General features: G+C 37.5%; 2 protein-coding genes across 3 annotated transcripts in view; both read right to left on the reverse strand.

Annotated features, from left to right (window-relative positions):
- The window catches only part of gnb5a (guanine nucleotide binding protein (G protein), beta 5a), a 9,601-nt gene extending 6,477 nt beyond the window's left edge, over window positions 1-3,124 (reverse strand). The window contains exons 1-3 of the mRNA XM_077516108.1: window positions 2,831-3,124; window positions 2,208-2,344; window positions 302-343 (exon numbers count right to left, since the gene is read on the reverse strand). Of these exons, the coding sequence (XP_077372234.1) occupies window positions 302-343; window positions 2,208-2,344; window positions 2,831-2,966 (315 nt within the window). The 5' untranslated portion in view covers window positions 2,967-3,124. The remainder of the gene's footprint in view (window positions 1-301; window positions 344-2,207; window positions 2,345-2,830) is intronic.
- A 113-nt stretch (window positions 3,125-3,237) lies between these two features.
- Window positions 3,238-22,599, reverse strand: myo5c (myosin VC). 2 transcript variants are annotated; one of them, XM_077516106.1, is made up of 40 exons: window positions 22,514-22,599; window positions 22,160-22,270; window positions 21,898-22,069; window positions 21,667-21,811; window positions 20,253-20,409; window positions 20,035-20,178; window positions 19,888-19,969; window positions 19,694-19,801; window positions 19,515-19,621; window positions 18,076-18,341; window positions 17,914-17,995; window positions 17,681-17,821; window positions 17,472-17,594; window positions 16,361-16,444; window positions 16,132-16,263; window positions 15,953-16,050; window positions 15,780-15,866; window positions 14,711-14,822; window positions 14,353-14,564; window positions 14,102-14,267; window positions 13,869-14,015; window positions 13,631-13,795; window positions 11,962-12,055; window positions 11,818-11,881; window positions 11,270-11,544; window positions 11,134-11,197; window positions 10,975-11,055; window positions 10,730-10,910; window positions 10,552-10,645; window positions 10,404-10,467; window positions 10,159-10,327; window positions 10,013-10,097; window positions 9,837-9,932; window positions 8,789-8,943; window positions 7,166-7,255; window positions 6,943-7,093; window positions 6,149-6,434; window positions 5,331-5,505; window positions 5,181-5,261; window positions 3,238-5,087 (listed from the first exon to the last, which is right to left on the reverse strand). In XM_077516106.1, the coding sequence occupies exons 1-40, from the start codon at window positions 22,538-22,540 to the stop codon at window positions 4,935-4,937; spliced, it is 5,226 nt and encodes a 1,741-aa protein (XP_077372232.1). In that variant the 5' UTR covers window positions 22,541-22,599; the 3' UTR covers window positions 3,238-4,934. The 2 variants fall into 2 exon arrangements, with proteins under 2 accessions (XP_077372232.1, XP_077372233.1); XM_077516107.1 differs by lacking the exons at window positions 13,631-13,795; window positions 13,869-14,015 and having other exon boundaries at window positions 14,171-14,267.
- Between the last annotated feature and the right edge of the window lie 610 nt (window positions 22,600-23,209).

Consider the following 23,209-nt stretch of genomic DNA (forward strand, 5'->3'; position numbering starts at 1 on the left):
TTGCTTATTTATTTGGCCTAAAATGGCTCCATTGTCAGGAGAGGTTGCTGACCCCTGGACTAAACAAAACATACACGAGTGTCGCATAGCACCGCTCTGCCGGTTATGGCATCATCTTTCTTTAGGTAAAGCAATCAATATTTATTTATATAGCACTTTTCATCCAAACATCTCATCGCTGAAGAATTTTATTTCAAAGGCCTGAGAGCCAAAGAGCCGTTAAGGACATCCATAATGTTGAGCGCAGCAGAAATAGAGCTCCATGTTTTATTTAGGGTGCTACGTTAAAAAGACTAGTTACCTTGTTGGTAGTGAAGGCATCCCACACGATGACTTTTCCATCCTGCATATTTAGGAAAAACAAGACAAGGTTTATTATCGATCGATGTTTATATCTATGCAACTTTTGTCCATCTGTTACGGTATTTCCAAACCTTTACTGAGCCAAATGAAATATTTTAAACAAGTGAAATCTCACCACACCACCAAACAAAAATAATTATATACTGGACTAATGATGTCTCAATTTACTTACTTGGCTTGCGTGTGCGTGCTATGAATTACTAGAAGGGGTATATGAATGGCAACAGTTTATTAGACAGCAGGTTAAGGTGTTCCTTCTGCCATCTAGTGGAAGAACATTTCATTGTTCTGCCTGTCATCATACATTGCAGGCAAAAATAGATGAACAAAGATACAATTTTGTAGTAAATAAAAAGTGGTGGGAAGTAATGAAGCACTAAGACTTTGCAACTGCACTTAAGTAGATTTTTTAGGTATCTACTTTTTTCTTTTTTCTTTTTTTTTTTACTTTTACTGTACCGTGAGAATTTTTTTTACTTTATACTTTTATTCTGTCTCTATAATTGAAATCATATATGTACTTTCTAATCCTTACTTTGTTATCTATAGTTAGTTAAAATAGTTAAAAATTTTCAACCTCCATGATGACAAGACATAAACAGAATGGGTTAAAGTAAATTTAGGTTAAGATTTTTGATTGATTTAATGAGACCTTGGGCTTTAATAAGTTGTGCTAATATTGTTGCCATAAATATCAATAATTTATATTACTGTTTTACCTCCCAAAATATAAATTTTTTAAATATGGTGTGGGATTCAAAATTGTTTAATTTGGGGGGTAAAAAAAACAAAAACAAAACAAAACAGGGAAAGCATTCTATTTAAGTTATCATTAGCTAATTTAGCATTTGTTGTACGTCAATTTGCTCTGTTAGCATAGATATTTGAACATTGAAAATTAGGCAGAATTAACACGTTATCAAAAAAATAAATAAAAATAAATGTGCCAAGTTCTTAAAATAGGATACAGAAAAACAGTTCAATATCACATTAACGTGAAACTTATCACATTAAAATGTGAAACATATTACATTTTAAGGTTATAACTTAGGACATTAAAAGTCAAAGTTATCATATTTTAATATGAAATCCTTACATAACATTACATTAAACTTTTTTTTCCTGGTGTAGCAGCAATAGACTCTTCCAGTGTGACGTCACGTTGAAGTGCGCCCCAAGCGGCGGGGGGCAGGGCGTCAATGCGAGTGAATTAGAAAACAATCAGTGTGAGCTAGAAAATTGGCCAAACAGTTGATAAATCAGCAACCAATGCTATGGTAAACTTGTGCGCGGCCGACGTTTGCGCTAATGGCTCAAAGAGAGATGAGAGCATTCTTTCGACTGCCGGCAGCGATTCTAAACCGCGCGAAAGACAGTGAGGAGTAAAAGACTAGCACGGTGGCTAGCATGAAACTAGACGCAACTTTTTCTTTTTTTTTTTTTTTTGTAGCTAGCGGCTTCAAACGGCCGGTTTCAATGATTTGCAGTAGTGTAGTGTCCTACTTGGGACGTTTATTTTGTGACACTTGACATATTTCCCACTTTTTAACAAAAACGCTCACCTAAAATCAAGCTCTCTACATTCATTTGTTATGGGATGTTTGCCGTTCTGGGAGGAGCCGCGGGAGCAAAGCAGTGACGTCAGCTCGAAGGGTCTATACTTTCTCTGAAGGTTAATGTATAAAAATGAAACATTGATTAATTTTGAACTGTTGTACTTAAGCACATTTTAGAGTATACACTTTTCTTTCCAGTAAGTCAAGTACATGAAACAGGAACATTTTTTTTGCAGCAAATCTAATTACAGTATCTTAAAATGAGCAGCAGAGATGTCTGTGAGTGACCTGTGAGGAGCTGACGATCCTCCTCTTGTCCTTACACCAGTCCATGCACAGAACTTTGTTGCCATGTCCCTTCAGAGTTCTGCGGGTCTTCATGACAAACTGGCCTAGACCCTCCACCTTCTCTGCCACTTGATGCACTGAACACACGCACGCATATTCACAAACATTGTGCATTACATTAAATCTCCTCCTGATTAACATCCAGTGTAGGATTAAAACTGTTGTAGGCCTGCATCAAAATAGATGAATACATAGCTTAATCTGCTTTTTTGTTTTGTTTTGCTTGAGCCAGTCCATGTCATCGGAAAGCATCTCACATGCAAAATGATGTAATCCAAACATATTTTGATCTCTTCCTATAACGTCGGGGTTGTTGCTACGCTGCAGAAGGGATGTTTGGATGCTACAAGAGTGTCATGCAGATGGATGGAAAGCACCGAGCGCTACAAATCAGGAAGCAGCGAAAACAAACCGAGCCTGTTCAATGTCAGGACACGCCGAGCCCAAGTGGAGAAAAACGGACTCGGCTGGCGTTTTGGAAATGCTGCGATGTTGAAAAACAAACATCCGCTCTGATTTTTGTCGGGTGAATGGCGGGCGGCCTCCCCATTTTCCGTACTCACGCTCGACGTCGTGCAGCTTGGCTCTTTCCTCCTCCAGCTTCGACTTGAGCGACTCCGACTCCGTTTTCAGATGCGCCAGAGTCTCGTTGAGCTGTACCTCCTGTGTCGCCATTTCAGGGAGCAGAGGGGATCTCATATATTTGTCCTTTATGCGGGGCCGCGATGGGCAGCGAAAAGGCTTAAAGCAGTGGCACACGCACACACACGGCTAACAGCTGATGCTGCTCTCGTGACGTCACAGGACCAAGACGCTACAATATGTGGTCCACTTCTCCGGGAAGAGGAGAAGGAGGGGGTGGGAGGGGGGATGCTGTAGTCTACTTAACGGGAGGAGTAGGGAAAGGAGCAAAAGGAGGCGGTGATGCTCCCACAGGGATGCATCCTGGACAGATGAATGAAATCTAGGATAAGTTAAATCTGGTTATTTATTACTTGTTCACGTTGAATGATAATTCATGTGGTACACCGGTACAATGTAATGAAGCGTTTGGCAAAGTATAGCCCGATAATTGATCATAGCAATTGTGGCATTAATTTAGCAACTGGTCATTTATTAATTTATGTCATTAGCTAATTGGTGAATGTATTTACTGTAGATAGCCACATTCGTGCCTTAAGATGCGCAAGTTGTATTTGTTCAAACAATTTTGACAATAAAAACAGCACGCTATAATATTGTACTTCCTAAAAACATACAGTAACACAACTAAATCGAACGTAACAAATTAAACGGTTTTGGCACTTTTTTTTTTTTTTTTACTTCCCTGGCCTCCAGGGGGCAGTATAATACAGGCAAAGAGACACGAAATGAGTTTCACAACCGCTGCCTATGGGAGGTGGATACTCGGGAGGTAACGACATCCAAACATCACGATAAGATATTATCACGATATAAAGGTCACAATACAATAATGATCATGATATCGTGAGGAGGTTGGCGATCCAAAAAAAAAGGTTACAATATTGTAAAAAAACTAAAAAAAAACAACAATAATTATCATCATATTGTGAGGTTGGCGATAAAAAAAAAATGTTACAATATTGTAAAAAAACAAAAAACAAAAAAAACTCATACTTAAAAAAAATCACATTATTGTGCTTTTTTTTTTTTTTTTTTTTACATCATAGCAATACATAAAAACCTACAGCCTATTGACACACTTACTTGCTAATACAAGCACACCTTGATTTCCTCCACATTTTTAAACATAGAAGGGGCAAAACATGCCTTGTGAAAATTAAGCTACAAAAAAAAAAAAAAACTAGCCACCAGAGCGTGTTAGACCTGCAGAAATGGAAATCAACCCACCTTTTTTAAAAGATGTGCTGCTTTTAATATTGTGATATGACGACGACGATATTGAGGCAGTTTTAATATCGATATTGCCATTATTGTTACATCCCTAGTGGATACCACTTTTTTTTTTTTTTTCCCAAAACCAATCACAGATATCCGGTACCACTCGTACGTCTGCTTGTGCGTATTGTTAGGTTGTCTGCCTACACGTACTGCACCGTTTATGTTCAAACATCCACTGTTTAACGATTTAACAATGTTGCGATTCAATTGGAATTTTTGATACAGCTCATGTAGGCCTACTGGATCTCATTTGACAATGCTGATGTTGTGGTTGGTGAGTGTATTTATATACACAGCCTTGGTACATACAGAAAATGCTTTTTAAATAAATCCATTAAGATCCAGTAAATTGCATGTTACTGATTGATAAATATTGCACTTTTAAACAACCATATCAACAAAAAAACTAAACAAAACAGGAAGTTTCCTCTGTAGTGAATGAAGAATATTTTTAGCGGTCAATTTCATGGATCAAAAACCTGCTGTGAATTTCGCCATTCAGCTTCTTGTTTGAAAAGAGCATGTTGTGCAAAAACTACTGAAACATTTCAACAGTTGGACAAGAGATTTAAAAAACTGAAAGAAGGTCAATTTTACCTGTAAAAGATAGATTTACTGTATATTTAAGTTCATCCTTAAATTGCACCCAAAAGCCCAATAGTGCATCCCAAATTTTATATTAGAAGCGTATATTTTATACGATATAAACAGATGACATATAAGCCACGTGATTATCCTCCAGGATCAGATCATGGTTAAGAATTCCAGGTGAAGGCTAACGGGAACCTGCAGCAGCTCCAAAGCCTGCGAGGACGAGCAGAAAGGAAACGTAACCGGGAAACGATAATGCGCGTCCATCATCAGCTGCGCGGCGCCATCGTGATCTTGCCGAAGTGACTGAAACAAGGAGGACATTTCTACTTTTCAACATCCATCCATCCGTCCATTACGTGACATCACCCGTTTTAAAGCAGTCAGATGTGAGCTCACCTGAACTTTGCGGACAAACGATGACGCCACTCTCTTCTCAAAAGCATCGATGGGTGTGTATGAATTCAGAATCTTGACGATCTGTATGAGGTGATTGAGTTGATCATGTGAATTTTACAAAACTGAACCGGATGGTATACACTGCAGTACCTGAACTGTGTTGAGCTCAGTGCAATTGTCGGTGATGGCCTTGGCGTCGTCATCTGTGGACTTGCTGACCTGCAGCAGCCAGGCAGCTTCAGTCAGCGGCTTCAGAGTGTCGATTAGATGACAACTCTGAAGGTCTTTCTCTTGAAGCCACTCTTCCAAGTAGCTGATATTACATCTAGGAGAGCACAATCGCTGTCACGCAACCTATTCTTGTGACAATTTTTAATGTCTCTTTAATGTTTTTGTGTCTCTTGTTTTGGTCAACCCTCCTGTTATGTTTGTTTGAGAGGAACAACAAGTAATGTAATGATTGTATCAAATATGACACAAATAATAAGTCATTTGTGGAAGTTGATTAAAAAAAAAATGTTTGTTCAAAAGGACCAATAAATACTGTATTTTATTTACAAAGAATCAGAATTTTCTCTTATATATTTCATGGTTCAGGCTTTATATGGTAACTAACAAAGCCAATATTTCATTTGCACTCATGTGATTCCTTCCCTAATCCTGGGTCATTTTTTTAAATAAAAAAAAAAAAGTTTAAATCTCTCTTTAACTCTTTAACTTTAACAATTTCAATATTTCTTCTCAGAGATCGCGCTTCAGAGATTTTTTTTTTTTAACTAACAAAAATGCTTTAATAAAAATGTATACAAATTACATTTTTATTGGATATGTTGAAAATTCGTAATAAGCCAAGCAGAAGGCTACACTGAAAAACTATCTCAACATTTACTTCAACTACCAAATGGGTCAGTTTGACCCACACCATAACAGGAGGGTTACTATAACTTCTCACACACGCGCACACAAACCTGATTTGCATTCCTTTCCTGCAGGAACACATGTCTTTCCGCAGTAGCAGGTTGTTGAGGGTGGTCGCCCCAATGTGGAAGATGAGTTGCTTGACCACCTGCTTAATGAGGTGCGGCTCCGTGCCGTGTTGCGTCATGTTGGCATGAAAGTGCGAGAGTCGCTGAATGATGAAGGAGATGGTGTAGTTCTCCGCGTCTTGATTGGTGTTGCTCGAACGTTTAATGAAGCCTCTTGGTTTCATGCTGGAAATGCCTTGTAAGCTCTCGTGCTCCAACATACCAGGCACTATGGAGAGAAGCGCTGTCAGTAAAGTACTAATTATTAACTCATTCACTCCCAAAAACGTATTTATACGTTTTTTTTGTTTTGTTTTTGTTTTTAAAATGCTAGTGCATACAGAAGGCTTTGATGCAGCTTCAGACCTTCAGTCGCTTAAAGCAATGGTAGTTATTACAAAAAACGGCCAGCAGGTGGAACAGAGTATAAGAGAGCAGCACGGACCATGTTGCAACAAGCTCTTTTTCCCAGTGTTCTCAACAGATTTTTGAATAATGATGAAACGTGGCTATATTCTAATGCTAATTGCTGCAAAACAGAAACGGATAAAAATATATCTTTTTTTTCCTGATCGGAGAAGAGACGAGAATCTTTCTTTTGGTAGGTTCCATGTTTTTATAGCAATAGAACACAATATCCTGTGGTCATTGCAAAATCAGTCAAAAAAAACAATAAAACAGTGAAAACACCTGGGAGTGAATGAGTTAATATCTTTGTTTTTTGCTTTGCTTCGTACCGATCGCAGGGGTGAGAGCCCTTTCCATGGCCGCGATGAATTGGTGATAGATGCAGATGGCCAAGTCGCTGACAACCTGCTGGTGGTCTGTCAAATCAAAATTCTGCAAGCAGTTGTTCACCTGACGGGGGGTACTTTGTTTGCAGAACTCCTGTCAACAACAGAATACCAGATCGGTAAAGCACATCTGCTTTAATCGGTGAACAAAAAAAGTGCTCCTTACCTCCTCTCCGCTGTACTGCTTGAGACAGTTGAGCAGCTGGTACATATTGGACAGCCAGAAGCACAATAAGGCCAAGTCATTCTGATGATTCTGAAACAGGAAGATTCAGTTGATAATTTTATTCACTGGCTTCTCTTTAGTACAATTTATATAACAGTGTGAATTTATCATTCCCTCAAAATACAGCCATTAATAGCTAAACCCCTAGCAACAAAAGCGAGTATGCCCCTATATGAAAATGTTCAAATTGAGTAATTTGTCTTGCCCCAGTGTCATGTGACTTGTTAGTGTTACAAGGTCTCAGGTGTGAATAGGTAGCAAGTGTGTTAAATTTGCTATTACAACTCTCATAATCTCTCACACTACATTTTCACTTAGAGGTGTACTCACTTTTGTTATCAATGGTTTAGCTATTAATGGGAATATATCTGAATTATTTTTAGGGAACAATAACGTGTCAATGTGTAATTTCTTCAATGTTATGCCATGAAAAAAAATGATTAAATATCTGCAGAAATATGAGCTGTACTTACTTCTGTGAGATACTGTATGCGATGCTTAGAGCTTTTACTTGTAAAGCAGTACTGTCATGCGTTTGTTTTGTTTTGTTTGTTTATTTACGCACACAATCTTTAAAAAAAAAAATACTAATATGTCAGTAAAAATTAAAATAAATAAAAGACGTGTGAAGATGAGGTAGAAACCAATTACGGGCTTATCAAGGACCTCACCTATGAAAAATAAACTAACATTTTAATACAGTAACAAAAACATACTACCAATTAGGGATGTAACGACATCCAAACATCACGATACGATGTTATCACGATATGAAGGTCACATTATGATAATTATCACAATATTGTCAGGAGGTTGACATTACAAAATAGGTCACAATATTGTAAAAAAAATAAAATAAAATAATAACCTCATGCTAAAAAAAACCCACACAATATTGTGCTTTTTTACATTACAGCAATGAAAAATATTATTAAAAAAATATATAAAATATATATTTAATATATATTGAGGCAATTACTTGCCAATTGCACATTGAGTTCCTCCACATATTGACTGTTTACAAGCATATTACATTCCACTTCATCTGACCATTAGCATGGATTTTAAACATAGAAGGGCCAAAACATGCCTTGCGAAATGCGAAAATTAAACAGCACTAAAAAAAAACAACAACAAAAAACTAGCCACAAGAGGGTGCTAAAACTCCACAAATAGAAATCAACCCAACTTTTTTAACAGATGCGGCGCGTTTAATATACTTGACGACGAGGATATATTGTGGCAGTTTTAATATCTCAATATCACGATATTGCCGTTATCGTTACATCCCTACTACCAATATTATATAACAAACACATCTTCAACATAACTAAATTATTACTTGAACAAAAATAATTCCATAGCAACACATTAAATACTGTATATACAATCAGTCAAGCTTCTGCAGCACCAAATCCCTTTTTCATTAAAGCGTCCTTAAGTTTGTTGTATGTTTTGCATGCTAAAAGTTCACTGCTGTTAATTTTCATTCCAGTATCTCAAAAGTAGATTACACAGTAAGACGACTGTAAGGGGAAGCTAAAGTCCTGCCTTCAAACTCACCATGGTGACCTTTTTGACAGCACTAATAGTGGCATCCATAAAAGACCGGAGTTTGTCTTCGTCGTTCAGGTAGTCAGCGTGTCGTATGCACATGAAGAAAATGTAAGCTGGCAGAACGGGGATCATGTTGACCGCCACACCTTTGGGCTTAAGGTCTGTAAGAGAGAATACATTTTTAAAAACTCATTCACTCCCAGCCATTTTCACTGAAGCAACCCCCTTCGCTCACGGATGTTTGACTGGATTTTGACTGATTTCGCAAGGCCCACAGAATATTGAGTTCTATTGTTGTAAAAACATGGAACCTACCAAAAGAAAGATTAGAGTCTCTTATTTTATCAGGAAGAAAAGTATATTTCTGTTTCCGTTTTGCAGCAATTAGCATTAGAAGAGAGCTAAGTTTCATCATTATTCACAAATCTGGTAATAATTGTGGGGAAACTACTCGTTTTCATCATGGCTCTGATTCATCTATTATACTCTGCTGCCACCTACTGGCCGTTTTTGTAATTACTACCATTTGTTTCACCTATTCTCTGCAGCTGAGAGGCTGCATCAAATAATTCTGTATGCTCTAGCATTAAAACAAAAAACAAAACAAAAAACATTAAAAAAACATTTAAATATGTCTTTGGGACACTGGTAATATTTAAAATAGAATGTATTTATACGTTTTTGGGAGAATATTAGTGTATTCATGTTTGGAATCATATTTGAGTGACGAATGGAAAAATATGAAGTCAATCAGACTTCAGGTTTTGTGTGTCAGTAGAGAAATGAAAATATTGTCTCTTGTTTGTCTATGTTTGGAATCAGTATTTTTCTTAAAGATCTTCCAGGTTCCAGTGTTCATTATATCCGCCTGTTTATTTCTGCTATGTGATTACAGCGACAGTGAAATTATGTTAGATACATTCATAAATGAACAAAAGTACCATCATACACCAAAGACAATAACATCGGTCTCTGATAAATGATTTAAAAAAAAGCATGAATCAAGATCTGTTCTATGTTTGACCTTTAGACATAAATCCAAAAATGAAAATACCTAAAATAAGGTTTTGAATGAGTCGTGCTTCATCCTCTTTGTTGTACTCCAACATTCCAAGAAAATGTTTGGGACTTGGTGAAGACGTTTTCTGGGCTGTTTGATACAAAAGAACATTGAAGCCACAGGTAACATTACTGTATGCATTCCACATTAAACATGTTTAAAAAATATACCTTTTTGTGCTGTTTCAAGGCTTATCATTTGATTCTCTAATTGTTTAATGACTCTATCCTTTTGGTCAAGTTGCTCCTCAAAGTCCTTTAAGAAAAGCAGAGTTTGGTATGCGCACTGGCCGATATTGTGAGCCTTCAAACCGTACCAAATTTTTTGAAGATAACTGGGCAGCTTCTAGTCTCAGTCGGATCTTGGCATCTCTCTCCATCTGCAGTTGCTTGCTCAGGTGCTCATTCTCCTCTTGAAGGTCTTTTATTTGACCTTCAAGGTCCGTCTTTGCATCCCCCAGCACCTGAGCTTGCTCCTCAAAGTGCCTTGAAGAAATCAAAAAATGAAGTCAGGAGAGTGACAGAATGAGGAAAACGTTCAACATCAATCTGAATATTTCACCTGCACTGTGAACTCGCTTCTTCAACCCTTTTTTGAAGGGTATTTTTCATCTCGTTAGCTTTTTCTTGTAAAGTACAAACAGTGGACACAATAAATGCAAAAAAGCAACAATTTAATTTCAATAAACACTAGCCAGAATTAAACTCACCCTCTAACTCTTTTCTCTGCTCTTCTATAAGAACATCACACTCATTTTTTTGTCTTTGCAGCTCTGAAATCTGAACTTTCAGCTCAGGTATAACCTGATAAAAAAAAAAAAAAAGATCACATTAACAAATGGCGACACACAAATTATTTTACTAATCCCCAAAGAATACTCAACCTACAGAATTCTCGCTGCTCAGCCGGCAAACCTCTTGACGAATGTTCTCATTGATGTTATTTTTCTCCGTAAAAAGAGTTTGCAAGCTGCTGTTCTCATTTTGAAGGTAATCCACCTTCAGTCTCAAGCCTTCCATTTGAGTCTCGTAGCTCTCCTTCTGTTCCTTACGGTGGTTCTCCAATGCCCTGCCGCCGACGACGTCACACGCGTTTACGTTTATCTCACAGTGGCTATAAACAGTAAACAGACCTGGTAGCTTTCTCTAGACCATCAAAGGCTGCCAGAAGGTCTTCAGCTTCATACGTCTTCTCAGGAAAATCGACAGTTAGCCTTCAGAAACACAATTACAGGCACTCCAATGACGTCAAAAACAAAAAGAGAAAAAGGGAGATTAATGATTAAAATTACCCCAAAAGCACCTCTTCTGCAACAACGCTCCCTGCGAGTAGTCTTGAAATATCGTGCAGTTTGGCTACAAAGAAACATTCAAATCAAAACAATCCATTTCGTGTTCAATTCAAGATATTCAAAATATCATCCATACCTCTCGCTTCCTCGGACTGTTGCTTCATCGTCCGCTCGATGGCATGCTTTTGATTCTGCAGGTTGCTGAGGTCTTTGCGGAGCTCGGGGATGACCTTGACGTGCTTGGTGAGCTGGGTCACCTGCTCCTGCAGGTCGCCAGTCATCTGGTCGCCATCCTCCAACTTCATCTGCAGACCCACCCTCTCGTCCTTCAGCTTCCTCAGCTCCTCTTTCAGGGTTCCCAGCTCCTTCTCGTGCTCCTGTCTCTGGATCTCGAGGTTGTTCTCGGCCATTCTGATGAGATGTAATCGCATTAGTTCTGAGTGACAGCTGGATCATTACATGCCAAATCAAACGAAAGAATTCAAATATTAACCAAGCAGATTTTTAATATAATGAATCTTGGTGTGCTTGTTGACTCGATGGCAAATTTTAGGCCAATCAGAGCAAGGGTTTGGAAGCAAGTACACCAAGTTTCATTAAAATCTAAATCTGCTTGTTGTAACCCACTGTGTGATTTGGCCCGGAATGACCCTATTGCAATGTGTTGATTTTTTTTTAACCTACTTTCGAAGCCTTGCTTGAGTTTCTTTCTCCTCCAGTAGCTTCATCTTTATTTGATCAAACTTTTCTGTCAGAGAATGTCAACAGTTTGATACAGATACATAGAAAGACAGACTGACCTGGAACGCATAGCTGGACCATTCATACCTTGTTGTTCTTTGGAGGAAGCTTCAAACATTTTCTCTATGGTCTGTTTCTTCGTCATCAACACATCAAGTTCACTTTGAAGCGCAGTCATTTTCTATAATGCAAAAAGAAGATATATTTTCAAAGTGCAGAATAGAAAATTCACGTTGAAAATGTGTCTTCATGTCATCGAGTGTTACATTTGCTGATATAATTTTATCAACAAGACAGGCAAAGCAGTTCTACTTAAATTGCCTAAATTCTGTGAACTTCAGCCTTGGCTTGGTTTGCACTCTGGGTTAGCACCACTGATGCAGTGGGGTAGTGTTTTTTTTTTTTTTTTTTTTTTTGATAAAGTAGTCCAGAAAATCATCCTGTTTTAGAAATGGTGACATGTAAGAAAAATCCATCATTAGTACTTGCTCACAATCATAAAATGACCATGACTTGATAAGAATTAACAAAAAGACTAAATAAAATAATAAATAAATACAAATAAAAAATAAATAAAATAACAATAAAGAAAAAAAATATAAAGTATAAATACAAATGAATAAACAAACAAACAAACAAAACAAAACAAATAAATAAAAATAAATAAAATAACAATAAAGAATTAAAAAATAAGGTATGAATAAAAATGAATGAATAAACAAATAAATACACACATAAACAAATCAGTCACTATTAGAAATCAATATTGTATAAGCAGAGTTAAATAAATAAAAACAAATAAAAAAATAAATAAAATAAAGAATAAAAAATAAATATAAGGTATAAATAAAAATGAATAAACAAATAAATAAATAAATACAAATAAAGAATAAATAAAATAATGAAGAATAAAAATGAAAAATGAATAAACAAACAAACAAACACATACATAAATAATTAAATAAATAAATCAATTAATTAACTAATTAATCACTATTAGAAATCAATATTGGTTTAGGCCGAGTCTTAAAGTATTTGTCCCTATTCTTGTGTTTTAACTTCCTTTAAAACCTCTAGCTACTCTAAAACTCAACTAGATCATCTGTGTGTAATTGGCACCGCCCACCACGGGGGATCGAATCTACACCGCGAGCAAGTCTGCAGTGGATGAGTGCAATGAGTGCAAAGCGCTTCTGTTGAGCTAAAACTCCTTCTTCCTTGGCCTGACGCAGCCGACTCCACCTGACAGTGTAGTGAATGACACATTTAAGTCATGTTGCCAAAAATCACAAGTAGTTCGCCGACTGACTGGGCTGGAAGTGGATCAGTTGTACAGTATTTACGGCTTGGAGACACAGATGCTTGCTGACCAAGCTTCTGATGGAGGCTTTGCAGAAACATAGTCAGGGCTCCAGGGACAGCCTCGTTCCATCAGTCCTGCTGGATGCTGTCCATCGTTTATCACATCCTGGCAGGAAGTTTGCTCGGGCCATTTGTCCAGCACAGACTTTAAAAGGATGTTCAGATAGCAGGGTTGATAAGGCTCCCATGAATCTTGCTTACTTCACCGACAGAGAGGATTGGCGGCAAATACTTTGTCATATATATCAATGGGAGGCTTGTTAGGTTTCGTTATGTAACCACCGGTACTTTTTTGATTGCTGCAACTTGTGCAATGTTGGTCGAGAAAGCTCTAAAAATTAAAGGGACCTCGGACAAATCCTACGTCATCCGACTACCTTAAATTCTGACTGACCAAAGAGGAATCTTCTTTGACTTTCTTCTCTCTTGCTTCCAAAGATGCCTTCTGTTGGGCTGACTTTTCCAGCTGTGCCTCCAGAGCCTGCAGCCTGTCCATGGCTTGAGAATGGGAGTTGGCCAGACTCGTCAGTCTTTCCACCAAGCCGCGGTTCTCTTTACTCTGGGATTAAGGATCAGGGATTAGTTTAGGTCTTCTCCGAGGACTGGATGACGGGCCGCGAGACGACATTTACCTGCTCCTCATTCTTCTTTCGGAGCTGCTGCACCCTGAACGAGAGCTGAACCTGATGCACGAGTCGACGTATGGCGTTAAAACGCCGCCGAGCCAGCCATGCTCTGGCGTACTTCTGCAGCACCAACACCTTGCGTGCTTCCACCAGCTGAGCAATGACGACGATGTCATATAAAGTCTAAGTTTTGATTCCGTGGATTCACCAATGCTGCCAAGTAAGCTACAGTTACAGACCTTGGAATAGGATTTACGGGCCATCCAACCTCGTACGAAAGCTTGGATGGTGATGATGGCCAAGCGTACCGTTTGGTAGCTCTTCTGAATGCGGAAGCCTCTCCAGTACCTCTGAATGACCACCGCTGACCAGCCCTGCTTCAGGTTTGCCGCGGTCACTGCTTTACTGCAGTTTCACAAACAAAAACAAGAAGAATGGATGTTTCACATCTAAATCTGTAGATTTTCAACCATGAGTGAAAGCCACTAACCGTACAGTTCTTTTGCCACGGATGTAGTGTTGTATCAAGATGGCTGCCTGCCTCAAGCGCTGGTACTTCCTCCTCTGGATCCACCCACGGACGTGTTTCTGGATGGTAATGCAAGCTCCTCTTAGTCGGTCCAGACGCAGCTTTTCTAAATATGCTACTTGACCAGCTCGGAGAAAGATCTTTGTGCGACCAAACTTGTACTGGTTCGGGTCCTGGAGATAAAGCCATGGAGAACATGCAACAATACGCGTGAGCCGTCATAAATGGAGAAGCAGGAAGTGGTATGGGTGTAAAGCACAGCTATCATCCATGTGTCACTCAAGATAGATGCAACAGAGCAGACAGGAATGTCGCACACCTGAATTAACCTCTCAAGCACATATTTGCACGTCTGTGTCTTGTCATCAACTCCCGCCTCCTCGTTGGTCATTAGGACACTGTACCGGCTGTAAAACTCAAAGTAGGTCCACCTGCAAATGAAAGTTACTTGCGTTGGAATTACAAGTGCTAAACAGTGAGCGTTTAAAGGGGAAGTCATCCCCCAAAACATTTAATGACAATAATATGTAGCCCCATTAGTCTAAATGCGGTATTTTGGTTAACTCATTCACTCGCGGCTATTTTCACTGAAGCAACTGGATTTTGACTGATTTTGCAAGGCAAGGCCCACAGAATATTCTGTTCTATTGCTATAAAAACATGGAACCTACCAAAAGAAAGACTAGAGTCTCTTCTTTCATCGGTAAAATAAATAAATAAATAAATATATATATATATATATATATATATGTATATATATATATATATATACATATTTGTATCTGTTTCCATTTTGCAGCAATTGGCATTAGAATATAGCTAAGTTTTAACATTATTCACAAACCTGTTGAAAACAATGGCAAAAACAACTTGTTGCAACATGGTCCTGGCTGATCTCTTATACTCTGCTTCCACCTGCTGGCCTTTTTTTGTAATAACTACCATTGCTTTAAGCCACCTCTTCAGGTCAGAAGCTGCATCAAAGCCTTCTGTGTGCGCTAGCATAAAACAAAAAACAAAAAAAAGGTATAAATACGTTTTTGGTAGTGAAGGGCAAAGTATTAAAAAACGTATTTATCTGTTTTTGGGTTTGAATGAGTTAATATTGCGTTAGTGGAATATGAGTTAAGCAGCAAAATCCAGCAGTTTTTATCAATATCACAAGGCAGCCATCTTGCCACTTGCAATGACAGCAAGTGACAAAATGGCCGCCCACTGAAATGGATAAAATCGGCTGGATTTTGCTGCAAAACTCATATTCCACAAATGCAATATTAATCAGAATGTCATGTTTATACTCCTGACGTCACACATAACATACTGTATTATTGTCAAGAAATGTTTAATGTTAACTTCCCCTTTAATGATATGCCGTCAAAGCAGATCACCTTGACGGGTAACTTTGGGCACTGATGCGAATAGTTTCAAGCACTCCACAGGCCCGCAGCTGCTGCACCACTCTCCCGGAATCATATCTAAAAACAAACAGTCACTCACAAAAAAAAAAAAAAAAAAAAAAAAAACTTCCAACAATGAAATACAGATTTACTAATGTACTTACTCGAATGGCAGCTTTTCATCGTTTGGCTTAATGCAGCGCACATAATGAGGGGTCGTCGCATTCAGTGTCTCCATCAGCAAAGAGAGAGAGCTGCGGAACTACATTCAGAATGTGTCAGCACGGACGCAAAAACACGACCCAAACTGCTGAACACACTGCAACAGGGTAAACATGTCCACCTTATCTCCAACTGAAGCCCTCAGTTGTTTATTGGCTGATTTCACACCAGGCCTGGCCGGCTTCACCTTGATACCTTTTATGTTCAGAGTGCTTTGCCCCTCCTCTTGGAAAAATTTAGCCAGAAAGGTGAACTGATAAAAATAGAGATATATGTTACTCTGAGGAAAAGAAGGTTGCACTTAAATTTGTGAGTTATTTATATGTTCAGAAATAATGTGTTTTGTTTACCTGACTGACTCTCAAAACTTCAACAAGTTCTTCATAAAGAGCATCTCGGTTCTTCTCAAGAAAACCTTTGCACTGATATTCCACCTGTTTAGCAGTCAGAAAAAAAGGAAAACCATTTAAAACACCATGCGACGCCACATTAATTAATTAATTAATCAGGGGATTTGACAAGTTATCTTGTGAATCTTACTGTTCCAGTTCACAAAGCAAAGTCAAGAAAGATATTCTTGGATGAGTTTGGTGAAGAAGCACCCTTTTACAAAAATTCTAATGCTGTTTGTGTGGTATGGTAGGTAGAGATAGACCGAATATTAGTTGTCAAGGAGGCCGATAATTAATCATCGATATTTGGAGCCAATATTTACCTTTACTAAAATGGTAAATGGTACTTCATTTATATAGCGCTTTTCCACCTTACAAGGCTCTCAAAGCGCTTTACAATCTCTGGATTGGGAGACGACCACTATAACACTGATCCACACCACCCCCAAAAGGCTCAATATTGGTGACAAAATTAAAAAATTAACAATTATTATTGTTGAAAAATAAGCATATTTTTATAGAACAGCTTTTCAGATTTGCAAAAGTTTTTATTTTTATTTGTTATGAATCTTAGACAATATATCTTGGTTTTAAAATTCTAAAAGGTTTTAGGGATCTCCTAGAGGCATCAGATTAAAAAGTTAAATTAAAACTTATAACAAGTAAATAGCTCCCAATTGTTTGTTTGGTTTTTTTACAGTAAATGAAGTTTTCCATTTCTGGCTACAGCACCACCACCTGGCGGTCGAGAGGCACGAAATAGAACTGTCATGTTCAATTTCAAATCACTACTGCCACCTGCTGACGAAAAGTGAAACTGTGCACAACCGTCTTCACATACACAATGCGCAACATCACATCCACAGAGAGAAGGTGGAAATTCAAACCCGAATCTGGTATAAAAAAAAAAACTATTGGCCAAATCCTTGAAGGAGTACCCATTGTGAATAGCTAATGTGTAAATCTACTAATTAAATCATGTTTCAGTCACTAAAAAGACTATTGTTAAGATATTTTTGGCCATATTGATACAGAGCAACTTTAAATTCTCACTTATCTTATCACTTACCTTGTCTGCAAAGTGTTGAATAACAAATGTCTCATTTGACAGTTTAGGCCTCTCAAACAAAGGATTGCTGTCCAGGTACTTGTACAGTTTTTGGAGCCAGCTTTGATCAGTGCCTTGAGGAAACTGTAAAGTAAATAGCATATTTGTATTTGAGAGCAAGTAGTTGAAAAAATAAGAAGCCAGTAGTTAAAAGGAGAAGTCTTTTGTACCAAACATTCTTCATCAAGCAAAACTAGGATTCCCATTTTGGCTTCAATCAGGTCAATGACTGGCTGATTGTCATAGAAATCTATTAACGTCCATGGGATGTCTTCTTTCATGTACTCCTCCTGTTCTAGTTTGAACACATGCTGGATAGAAAAAAAAAAGCGACATGAATCAATCGAGAGGAGCGTGCAAGGTTTTGTGCAAGTTTGGGACAAATAGTGACACTGACGCATACCAAGTTAAACTGCTGCTGAAGCTTTTCATTGGCATAGTTTATACAAAACTGCTCAAAGCTGTTGATGTCAAATGTCTCAAAGCTAATGATGAAACATAGAAAAGTTGCAATAAATAAATATTCAAAAGATATCAAATCAGAAGAAAAAATTTTTCCGGTTACCCATATATGTCCAGAACGCCGATGAAAGCGTGTTGCTTCCCTGGGACCTGCAGTGCTTTGTTGATCCTGTTAATGACGCAGTCAAACAAATGAGCGTAGATCCGCTTGGCGAGCGCATCTCTGGAATTCACCGCCCGGTCTTTGTGCAACGGTTTCACCACCGTCTCGGCCACCAGAACGAGCCTCCGATTGCACAGCCAACGCACGAGGTCGTCTGCACGCACGGCCAGCAACTCACAGACGATGCGCAGATGGGAATCGCTGTGCTGAAAGCCAAATATGCAAAAAAAAAAAGAAAAAAAAAAAGGAAAACACTTCACATCGTCGTACACCCACACTATCTAATTAGAATGTCCAATAAAGCATAACATATACTTTTCCATACATGATCATCATCAGTTCTGACTGACAATGTCAAAAAGGTAATAACAATAATAATAACAATAATAATAATAATAATAATAATAATAATAATAATAATATGGCTGTAATTTAACAATTATTTTACTAAAAAGTGGTGGATAGTTTTGTTTGGAATTGTACACATAACATTTTCTCCCCTAAAATATTAGAGATAATTTTAAAGAAAAACCTATATCACATTATTTTCCTTAAAATTGCATTAAATTAATGACAATTTTCTGTTTTTATAATTTGTAATTGCTCATCCTTAGTTTGAACAAATTACCGTATTCCTTGAAATTATATTTTAAAAAATATTTTTAAACACTACAATACTAATTTCTTTGAACTTCTAATGACTATTAGTAAAAGGGCAAATTGTTAACAATGACAACAACAGTGAAAACAGCAGAGGCCCCGGAATTGAACCCTGTGGAACACCATTCGTTTTTTTTGTTAGTTTTTTTTTTTTTTTTTTTTTCAAAACATGTATATTAAAATTTGTTTGTTTCAAAAAGAAAAAAATGTTTGTTTCTGTTTTGTTTTGTTTTTATTTCAAACATGTATATTAAAATTTGTTTGTTTGTTTTTTTAATTTCAAATATGTATATTAAAAAACAGTGATTATTATTATTTCATTATACATGTGAATTCATATTTCACATATTTGTCCCATCACTTTTTTCTCTTTTATTTTTGCTTTTGAGACCTACTAAAAGTAATTAAAATAAAACCAGCTCACTCTGTATTTACTGTGAAAGTGCAACGTGGTTTGTTATTTTTGGTAAATGTCAAAAAAAAAAAAAAGTTAATGGGGAAAAATATGTAGTGATACAACAACAAATGAAAAAAAAATTAGATTAGATATACAATATTACTTAAATAAATTGCAGTGTGACACAATATTTCTTGACTGTTTAGATCAGAGTGTATATTTGTTATTTTTTATATTTTAATACAACTCTTGTATTGGATTTTGGTAGCTTGTAGTAATCAAGTAAATAAGTAAGTCAGTGTTAGAAAACAACAAGACTCACAGAAATGGACGACCTGTCATCACCAGAGCTCTTAATTTCCACATTTCCCAGATGAAGGATGGCTGCAAGAACTTTGAAGACATCAGACTGAAAGTCCTCCTTCAGTCCTAAACAACCACAAAGAGGTCGAATAAATGTTGTGCAATAACAAATTTGGCTCCATCTGAAGCGTCCTTTACCCAACATTGAGAAGGTCTGCTGAGTCTCCTCCATGCCTTTCTTGTCATCCACACCGTCGATCATGATGTCGCCACCCATACCCGTGTAGTGGAACTCATCTGCACTCACTGCAGGGAATAAAAAAACAATAGCCGCACACTAAATATAAGGACATACAGTAGTGAGGTTCTGTCTCAAACCATCACACACTTACTCAGTTTGAGTGCCTTGAACTGTGGCAGATGTGCACAGGCGCACATTTGGTAAAATATATGATAGTTCCGCTCAAACTCAGCCTGAAAGCAGCAACGTTACACATGTCAGACAGTGGAATGATAACCAGGATATTCAATGATAATACCTGGAAAACAACTCTGGATTTCTCCAACAGGTACGTCCTCATGTTTGCGCCAATTATTCGATACCTGTTGTCAAAACTGATCTCGGTGAATTTGCCAAAACGGCTGCTGTTGTCGTTCCTGATCGTCTTCGCATTGCCAATGGCCTGAGAGGAAGTCAAGCGAGTTTGACACGCCAGCCGTCATAACGATGACGTTGACTGAACATGACGTTCGTTACCTCTGTGATGGGATTGGATGCCAGGACTTTGTCTTCCACTTGGGTTTTGCTGCCTGATTTGCTGACGACAGCAAAGTATCTCATCGCATATCGAGCTGATACTGTTTTACCAGCGCCGGACTCTCCACTGATGATGATAGATTGGTTCTTGTGGTCTCTGGTTAAGACAGCAAAGAATGTTATTGTGATTTTTTTTTAATTAATGAATTTGTAAAATGTTATCATTGGCGTGGGTTTGAAATGAAAAAAAAAACATATTTAAACATACAAGTTTGCTACAAGTAATAACAGTTACTGAATTAAATAGAAATAAAATTTACAACATTTAAATCATACATTAGTATAAAACTTCCAGTCATGTATACTGCGCGCTGTTTAAACAATTTTTTAAAAATACAGTACAGTACATTTTTTACTCTTCAAGCACAGTCCTTTTAAAAGTACAGCTCAGTTGTATTTAATTTTAAAGTACATACATTTGCATTTAATGTTTATGTTTTTAAAAATATTTAAAGGGATATTTGACTCAATGACCATTTTTTTTGCAGTGAAAAGTTAACATTTAGTCTATAATTAATGTGGTACTCTCATTATTTTTCATGTACAATTAATACTTTTAAAAAGTACATTTCTACTTGCTGTTGACTAATGATGACATCACCTGTGCCGAGGAAGTAGGCAACGGCCAATCGTGGCTCACCTGTTTTCTGGGTTTGGTCAGTAAACTGAGCCATGATTGGTCATTACCTACTTCCTCAGCACAGGTGATATCATCAGTCGCCAGCAAGTAGAAAAAATACTTTTTAAAGGTATAAATTGTACACGAAAAATAATGAGGTTACCACATTAATTATAGACTAAATATTAACTTTTTACTGCTGAAAATAGCTCATTGACTCAAGTATCGCTATTAAGAAGACTTTTTAACTTTTATGTGCAATATTTTTAATTGAATCAATAGTGGTAATATTCTGCTTTCTGGTACATGGCGAATGAAAAACAGGATAAAATAAAATTTTGGTAGGTAACATCAAAACAGTGCTAAAGAATTTATTTTATTTTTTTTTTATCAATGCACTTAGTTTTGAGAAGATTTTTTAAATCTTTTTTTCCTTACATAATTCTGCTAATTGTATCTGTATGTGTTATTGTAAAAATGCGAAAGGTCATTTAACCACCATTTTTCTGTACTCTGATTGGTTGGTGAGAGCAAGCCAAGTTCAACAAGAAAAACACCTTTGTAGCGATATGCACACATTAATAGATTTAATTAGCACCATCTCATGTGAGTATTCTGGATATTATTTAAATGTCTTGTTTTTATCACTGGTAGATATTTAGTTATACTACATATTGTTTCTGATTCTGAACTGTTCCAGATGATGCGCATAGCAAAGTCTGTGCTCTTATTCACCTGGCCATCTGTTTGTAAGCCTCCTCTGCCACTGCAAATATATGAGGGTCCATGTCGCCCATGTTCTGACCGGAGTATGCACGAATGATTGCATCTCCGTAGATATGAAGCTGCTTGTAGGGATTCAAAGCCACCAGGATGATGCCTGTGGGGAGGAGACAAGACAAGCCGGGCTGAAAACAACACCTCAGCGCTTCCATGAGCGAGACAAAGCGTTCCTTGTGGGCCTACCACAGTAGGTGTAGATGATTTTGGACTCCAGAAAGCGCACTTTGAGGTTGTGCAGGACTGCAGGTTCATGGAGGTAGCTGAGGGCAGTGAGGTCATTCTCCCCAACTAAGATGTCCGGGTTGCGAAGGGGAGGGAGTTCTGGAGGCAATGAGTCAACGGGGTACTTGAGCTCCTTTGTAGAAAAGATGGAGGTTGTCATGTGAGTGGTTAGTTGAATCATCTACAATACAGGTGTTCGTAAAATATTGTCAATTTTACTTACTGTGCCATTTTCCAGAAGTAGTTGTAAACTATCATCTCCATTATGGAAATCTCTTACAATCTCTGCTGATTTCCACACATGTTCAGCATCTGGAATCCACACTCTGTTGTACTAGAGTGTAGATTGTAAAGTTACATTTCAAGACACTTGTTAAACACGTTATTTCCCACTTTAATTATTTTCCCTTTATTTACACATACTGAGAATAATAACATTCAATGTTGTGTGACACTAAATAGTTAATTCCCCATGGCATTCTGCCTCACAAAATCATTTACAAAGTTACCATATGCCTAATAGGTGTATTATAAATACATTACTTTAGCCGTGACTTTAAAAACAGCGTTTTCTTACCCGCGTGTATAGCTGAATCAACGCCATGTTATGGCGTTATTGTAAATCCTAATGTCGAAACGTTTGTTCATCATCTGCACTGCACTTCCTAAGTTACGGACAATTTTTTCGTCTCTAGGTTAACTCTATGAATTTATATATTTAAATCAACATGAATAAAATTGCAGATCCGGTCGGTTTTCAAAGTAATTCTACATGTTATTTTATAATGTTTTTCTTCAATGCATTTATCAGTGTGTGATAATATTTAAACTACCCTTCTCTTATTTTTGTATCAGTTTATGTGTGAAATGATTCGGAACATAAATGTGCTGTTTGGCAATGCACAATTGAAAGCTTTTATTTTGAAACAGCCGTGCCTTAGGCCCCCGGTTTGTATAGTCTTATCCTTGTAAGCTTGACTTCGCCGGGGGGGGAGCCTCTCACCTGCTGCTTCTCTGACGGCAGACTCCGCCCACCTGTCTTGTGACGCGGAGCTCGTTTGTTCAAGGATCCAAAGCGGAAGAATCCGGATACAAATACCATAAAGCTCTTCGGGAGATTTACAGTATGTAACAGGAAGCATTTACATAATTCAGCTAATTCGGAGTGTGAGGAAAAAAATAAAACAATCACTTCACGGTGACCAAGTCGTCCCCCTATTGTAGTGTATTTTATAGTACAGCTTTGGCTTGTTAAATAAAATGCCTCAAAACA

This window comes from Festucalex cinctus, chromosome 3 (genome assembly GCF_051991245.1).
Source record: "Festucalex cinctus isolate MCC-2025b chromosome 3, RoL_Fcin_1.0, whole genome shotgun sequence".
Taxonomy (NCBI): Eukaryota; Metazoa; Chordata; class Actinopteri; order Syngnathiformes; family Syngnathidae; genus Festucalex; species Festucalex cinctus.

Bases quoted from the DNA above. Each gene is read 5' to 3' on its own strand.
- myo5c (XM_077516106.1), bottom strand. From the start codon at position 22,540: ATGGCGTTGATTCAGCTATACACGCGG. The intron at 20,410-21,666 runs GTGAATAAGAGC...TGTCTTAACCAG, and splicing joins GCTTACAAACAGATGGCCAG to AGACCACAAGAACCAATCTA. The intron at 11,198-11,269 runs GTATGGATGATA...GTTTCTTTGTAG, and splicing joins ACAGTCCGAGGAAGCGAGAG to CCAAACTGCACGATATTTCA.